The sequence below is a fragment of the Typha angustifolia genome, chromosome 4 (assembly GCF_048772165.1).
Source record: "Typha angustifolia cultivar Huaian chromosome 4, ASM4877216v1, whole genome shotgun sequence".
Taxonomy (NCBI): Eukaryota; Viridiplantae; Streptophyta; class Magnoliopsida; order Poales; family Typhaceae; genus Typha; species Typha angustifolia.
In genome coordinates this window covers 9,601,178-9,607,887 of record NC_133242.1, presented here as the reverse complement: position 1 = coordinate 9,607,887, position 6,710 = coordinate 9,601,178, and the positions used below count along the sequence as shown (strand labels likewise).

Below are 6,710 nucleotides of genomic sequence, written 5' to 3'. Positions count from 1 at the left end.
GATAAGGATAATTATAATCGAGCCTAGCTAGTCAAGTTTGAATCCAAAATAATTTTATTGAACTCTACATCTGTGATCAAATTTGAATTCAAAAATCATTTTAATTCGAACTAATTTAAAGCTTGAGCATAAACGAGAGGATTAATAAGCTTTTAATATAATCAAGTTTAATTTATACTTGAATCAAGCTTTAAAATAAGTCTAATTCAACTACAAAAATATAAACTAATAAAAAAAATTTGTATCTTTGAAAAAGATATAATAGAATTAAAATAAATTCAGAACTAAACTCTATAAAAGATTAAAGTACAGAATAACCCACTTAAGTAAATTTTAGAGCATAACAAAAATATAGTATAATATAAGTGTTGATCAGTTCAGAACAAAACAGTAATTTTGTAGGATTTTCAACTTTGAGATTTATTCTTCTGATTATGTAATTCATTTTTGTTTGATTATTCTTCCATCTCAAGGTATTGCCTGCTTAAAAGGCAGCTCTGTCATGGATTCTAGGATAAACTGAACCTGATAATGTTTGCTTTTGGATCTAATCTTATAGTATTCAGTTTATTGTCAGTATTCTTTGTGAACAGATGATTGCATGGAGGTGGAATATATTAGATTTATGCAATAGAAGCTGCAACTTCTGGAATAGTTGGAGATTGAATTGTTTTGAAAGAGTTTGAAGATAATGAGTTACTATGGAAAACAAGACATAATCCTTTCAATGCTGATGGCATACAGAAACAGCAACAAGAGAATCAAACAATGCATTGCCAAAGGCTGGATTGAGAAGCAGCAAAGAGAAAAATTAACATCACACACACACACGCACACAATCTGTGCAGCAAACTACTCAGTTCCTCTAACAATAATAAACCACTCTTAAGGTTTCCTCTTTACATACGAGAGAGAATTCAGTCATTTGGAGGTCCTCTTCTGGTACTGGTTCTTGACCCATTTGATGCCCATGGTTGTGCCACTCTTGACCTTCTGAGCTCCCACAGTTGCAGCAGCCTTGGCCTTATCCAGGCTCGTCGAAGCTGCGGCCTTCACGTTGGCCATCTTGTTCTTCTTGTTATCCTTCTCCTTCGTCTCATTCTTCGCAGTGTCATCGCCAGCCCCGCCTGCCCCCCACTGATCAGCCCAGCTTGGAGCTTCGTCGGTCGACGCCATATTCTGCAATTCAGATGTTCACTTTCAATTTGCTTGGAACTACATAAATGATTCTGAATTCGATCATTTAGTATTCTCATTACATTTGATGTTGTGGATCATACATAAAAGTTTCAAGTTTTCTGTACTGTTTCATAGGATCAGGTGATTGGCATACAATAACATCATATAAATTGATTAGTTAATTTCCTTATTCCAGATTCATCTATTTCCACTTATTCCGGAATAATGATACTCTCCCCAATTGCTATCCCAAAATGAGTAAGGCTTCAAGTTTAACATTTCAGCTTAAGTTCTTAACCATTATGACCTCATACCAAATAAAAGCTCATACTGATTCTACCATCTTACCAACTCCAAATTCTAGCTGTAGACTAGAATTTTTCACAAAGTGTTGTTTGTATATGATTTGGACCCGTTATGGCCTATTGCTTAACAGGATCATCCAATTGTCCAATCTATATATCGAAAAGAGTTAACCCCTTTTATCTAGCTTAGGATTGACCTTCGGATTCATGATATATCAAAGTTCTCTGCCTAGATATTCAAACTATTCATCATCCTATTGCACAAAATTATGAGCACAAGTGTAAACAGCTTCATCCACATCCATATGGCAGGAAAAGTGGGATGATTAAATTATCTTTCATTCTTCTTCTAAACTATTGCTTTCATATGACCAAGGAAACCATACCCTAGTCATGTCAATCTATCACATATCATCCACAACATAGAGAGTACCAAACAAACCTTCAATATCTCCTCTCTTTTTATCTTTTCTTTCCAATGGTCTTTCTAAGCTCTTTAACCCCACAACCAGTAGCTTCAAATAGAGATCAGAGCAACATCACTATGCCTACTATGATGGAACAAATAATCACACAACATACCAACAAACAAAAGGAGGAAATCTACAGTAAACTAAGTCTAGCAAGAGAGAGAGAGAGAGTTACCTCTTTGTTTATGAGAAAGAATTAAACAGAGGTGGTTTTAGCTCTCAGATATTGTAGGAAATGACACCACTCTTGCTTGCCCTCATTTAGAAGATATATCTAATTGCTGGGTATGATAGAAGTTTTTATCAGCAAATTTGCACACCATCTCTTGTAAGAGTGGGACCTATATCTCAATGAACCAATGGGCATTTCCTACACCCTTGTGTAGATCTAGGGTTTGGAGTGGCACTTGGAATATTACTCAGCTTTTCCCCTTCTGATTGGTCGGGGTATTTTTTTTCATGACAATTCCTTGTTAGCCATGTCAGGTGGACAGTGACCAGTCAACTTGCACAGTTTACGAGGGCAACTTTAATGGACTAAAAGGAACAGTGGACCAGTCTTTAATGAGGCAACTTTTTTTTAAGGAAATATTTGGGTTAATTGCATATGTACCTTGTATAAACTTTCCTCCCTCTGGGATCCAAAAAATACAAATTAATGGGCTAAGGTTAGGGGTGATCGTCCGGCAGGCTGGATCGTATATGTGCCCAGCTTTTTGAGCTAATCGTGCTTAAATATTTATTCACGGCTCAACCCAGCAATCACTCGAACCAGACCGAGTTCGGATCAGGCTAGAATATTATAGCCGGTTATCTCCTAGTAGATCATTACATATTAGGCTTAGGTTGAGTATAATGATTCTAACAAGCTTGATTCAAATCGAATGGGTTCGGGCTAAGTTTGGACAGATTGAGCCTAATGATCATCTCTAGCTCGGGCCAACATTAGCAAATGGCAATCTTAACAAGTAGATTGCGACCCTAAAAAGAAAGATCCTCAATATCCAATCTAACCTAAAGGAGGAGCAAGAGTGGTCAATTGAAAGAGCCCTTAGACGGAAGCATCGAGACCTCCTCAAGCATGACTTGTAATGGCATCAAAAATCCCACATCAAATGGCTATACGTGATCATTAGGCTCGACTTCCTCAAACTCAGCCCAAACCTGCCCAATTAAAATTGAGCTAAGCCCAGCCCAAGTAAGCTTTGGGCTTAGCTTGACCTGATCCCAAGAAGGTAGTGGATAGTATGGGCTAAGCTTTTGCCCACCCAATTCGGCTTGAAAGCCTGACCCGCTACGCTTATCCATGACCCAACCCATAATATTTTATATTCTAATAATTTTTTTATTCTCATAACGGATATTTAGTAGACTAGATGTCAATATATATCTATATTCTCATGAAATATAAGTAAGCTGTCTTCATAAAGAACCATTATGCTTGACTCGATAATATATATATATATATATATATATATATATATATATATATATATATATATATGTGTATATATTGTAAAATAAAAAAGAAGTGTATTGTATGCTTTTATTCTTCAAGTATCATGTGATAGGGTGAAAATATATTTAAATCTATTTTTTTTTTCTCTTGAATACTCATTTTGTTGGTAATCCTTTTATTTTTTTTCTATTAATAAAATATCACTTGCCTAGATGCTCTGAGAATTATTTAACACTTATATTAGAAGAAACAAGAGAGAAGTTTTTTAATGATAAATAAAATGCTGGTATGCTTTCTGTTTACACCATTAAATAATGATAAATAAAATGCCTGACAAAATAAATGAGAGAGTATGTGCAAAAACAACAGTAGATTAAGAAGTCTAGGCTTAATTAACCTATATCCTTTCAACTAATGAAGGTCAAAGTGATATTGAGTCAAATTTCAAGAGAGTAAAATGTAATTGAGCCTCATTTTTATCACTTGAAAGATTAAATTTTAGTGATCATTCTATTTTAAGCTTGATATTAGTTTCAATTTTAGCTAGATTTATTTTCGAAAGAGCAATTGCAAATCCGCCATGGTATGATATCCTCCTCATTGTATATATTTACGAAGATACTTCGAACAATCCAAATCATTTTCTTTTTCAAAGACTTAACCAAAATGGAGATATATTCTGAGTCATTTTTAATGTCTTTATAAATGTGCCTAATTAGTAGAATGTCCTATGTGACATATTTATATGATTCAACAAAGGACATATAGCACTACTCTCTCTAAAAAAAAATGAAAGTTTCAAGGATAATTATGATATTTCTAAGAATGCAAGGCATAGACTATAAAACATTTGCTAGCTCATTAATGGGGAAAAAAATATGTTCAAGTTTGGAGGGTGATCAAATTTGTTTTTATTTTTGTTTTGTTTTTACTTAAAATACCATTTAAGTGTTTCTAGATGGCATCGAGCTAAGCTCTGAGACTGAATTGATTCAATTTCAATTCGATCCTATTTTGAGCTTGAACCTAAACTAGCCAATCAATTCAATTCAAACATAAATTGAGATTAAATCAAACTTGAATATTTAGGCTTGAATTAATCTTTGATTCAATAGTTTGTGTGCAAATAATTTGAACAACAATTGGTTGGGTTCTAAGTTCTAGTTTCAAACCCTAGAGTAACTAATATTATAACCATTGATCTAAAAGTTAATATTAATTGTATATTATATTATATTATGTTATATTACATATCAAGCTGAGCTTGATTGAGTTGGCTCAAGATCAAACTCGGCTCAACTGATCATGTTTGAATCGACTTAATTTTGAGCTGATTGAGCCTTAGCCAACTAAACTCAAGCCAAGCTCGAGTCAGCCCGCTTGATAATTTTGACATATTTACTTAAAAGCAACACATATAGATATCCATTTTTGCTGAATTTTTTTGAACAATTGATGTTGGTCACCACCTTCAAATGGTTATAGCATTTCCAAGTTCATCAAGCTCTAGAGACATGGCAAGTGATTCCACAAATAGACTCTACAAAGAGGAACACATACACACTAAGAAGAGCTACTTTTGATGCAAAATTATGTCAATTTTTCAATCTTATTGAAGAAATAGATGGGTTTCAAAGACATCTTAGAGTAAATAGGAAAACCGCGTTTGGTTAAACATGATTACCTCTCAGGATCAGCAGTTTTACACATATAGTTATGACTCGATAATAACATATAACAACACTGAGAGAATACCAAAGTGAAGGATTCAGCTGCTTTCAGGGAAAGCGATTTACATCTCTCTCTAATGAAGTTTAACAAGAATTGGAGGCCAGCATCACCAAGGCTATTCTTCACCTTGTTGATACATTTCTTTGGGAGAAAGAGTAGGAGCCTCAAACTTGGTGAAGAGCCTGAAGGCTGAGATCAAAGACAAGGCAATGAAGCAGAGCAAGGACATGGCATGCAGTGCTAATGACACCTTGGTCTTGTTGCAGAACTTGTCATAATAAGAGCACACTTCACTCCATGAAACTTCCCTATCACCCTCATTTGCTACATAGAATATCTCAGCCACTGCAGACCCTGATGTTACCATTAAATATGCTACTAACTGCAAAGTGGTTAAAAACCAACAAATATTACAAACAGAATCAGTTAGCGTAACACTCGAGCGGAAGAGAATTATATATATTTTACCCCCTTGTAGTTTGGTCGAGATTGTGTTGCCGAACTTTCATTTGTGACACTTTTAAACCTACTGTTGTTTTGATCTATGTGCAATCATTAGTTTGTACTCTCTAAATCTTTTGAAGTGATAGATTTTGTATGAAAGAAGTATAAAACATATCTTTTTTTTTATTAATGTTTGCAATCTCTAATCTTTGAAATGAGGGAGTTTTTGTATGAAAGAAGTATAAACTCATAAATTTTCTTTTTAATACAATCTATTTTGTCAACTGATTCTTGTAAATTAAAAGTTATTTCTATTAAGCAATTGTTAGGCAATTACAGATATGTCAGAACCATAAGGGCTGTCATTAAGGAATGAATTCTGTCTTAATGAAGGGGGGCTTAAAATTTATCTTTCCCTAATTGAAAACTCAAGGAAAATCAAGGGTTTGAAGTTCAATTAACCTGATCTAAGAGAAAGAGGATCCAGTCAGTGTTGAAGTGTCTGAAGCATGAGAGGAGAATTGAGAAAAGAGCATACCCAACAGAGATGGCATTGATGCAAACCAAGTACCTATATTGTTAATGCATGCACTTATCATAAATGGGATAACTGAGAGCAAAAGAAAGAAGAAGATGAAGAAGAAGCAGCAGCTAAGAGATAGAATGATGGTTCTTACTTGAATCCTGTTAGGTTGGAGAATGCCACTCCTCCATAGGTTTCATTGGACTGCTTGTTGCTGGCCATCACCCCAATGGTTGCTGCACTGAGGGGTATCACACAGAGCCTGAAGGATAACTCCAGAAATATGAACAATTTGGGCATGCTGGATGTAGTAGAATTGATATCATCTCCATTCCTCATCTTCCTAGATCAAAGAAAACAAACAAGGAAGAAGACAACAAATAAGAAAGATTGACTGATGTTTGAAAGAGTAAAGGTTTGTCTTTTTTTAGACAAATGGGTTGGTGGATGGCCCTTTCAGTAGCAACTAGCAACAGTGTAATGCTAATAATTAGTGGCATCTTCTGATAGGTAAAGTGGTGGGTGATTGTTTTTTCTAGGAGATTTTGACAAGTGTTTGGACTCCAGAACTGTTAGGTGTGGACAAAGATTTAATGCTC

The 6,710-nt window shown here is 34.7% G+C and overlaps 2 protein-coding genes across 2 annotated transcripts; both read right to left on the bottom strand.

Moving 5' to 3' along the window:
* Positions 1 to 696: 696 nt before the first annotated feature.
* On the bottom strand, positions 697 to 2,290 carry LOC140759277 (uncharacterized). Its single transcript, XM_073095789.1, has 2 exons — positions 2,130 to 2,290; positions 697 to 1,179 (listed from the first exon to the last, which is right to left on the bottom strand). The coding sequence occupies exon 2, from the start codon at positions 1,174 to 1,176 to the stop codon at positions 922 to 924; it is 255 nt and encodes an 84-aa protein (XP_072951890.1). The 5' UTR covers positions 1,177 to 1,179; positions 2,130 to 2,290; the 3' UTR covers positions 697 to 921.
* Positions 2,291 to 5,020: 2,730 nt separating this feature from the next.
* On the bottom strand, positions 5,021 to 6,564 carry LOC140759595 (CASP-like protein 2D1). Its single transcript, XM_073096197.1, has 3 exons — positions 6,266 to 6,564; positions 6,051 to 6,159; positions 5,021 to 5,526 (listed from the first exon to the last, which is right to left on the bottom strand). Exons 1-3 carry the CDS (start codon positions 6,448 to 6,450, stop codon positions 5,260 to 5,262), a joined length of 561 nt encoding a protein of 186 aa, XP_072952298.1. The 5' UTR covers positions 6,451 to 6,564; the 3' UTR covers positions 5,021 to 5,259.
* Positions 6,565 to 6,710: the final 146 nt, after the last annotated feature.

Excerpts from the sequence above, each read along its gene's own strand:
- LOC140759595 (XM_073096197.1), bottom strand. The coding sequence starts at position 6,450 with ATGAGGAATGGAGATGATATCAATTCTACTACATCCAGCATGCCCAAA. Across the intron at positions 6,160-6,265 it reads TCCAACCTAACAGGATTCAA|GTACTTGGTTTGCATCAATG; the intron begins GTAAGAACCATC and ends TTAACAATATAG. Across the intron at positions 5,527-6,050 it reads TCCTCTTTCTCTTAGATCAG|TTAGTAGCATATTTAATGGT; the intron begins GTTAATTGAACT and ends ACCACTTTGCAG.
- LOC140759277 (XM_073095789.1), bottom strand. The coding sequence starts at position 1,176 with ATGGCGTCGACCGACGAAGCTCCAAGCTGGGCTGATCAGTGGGGGGCA.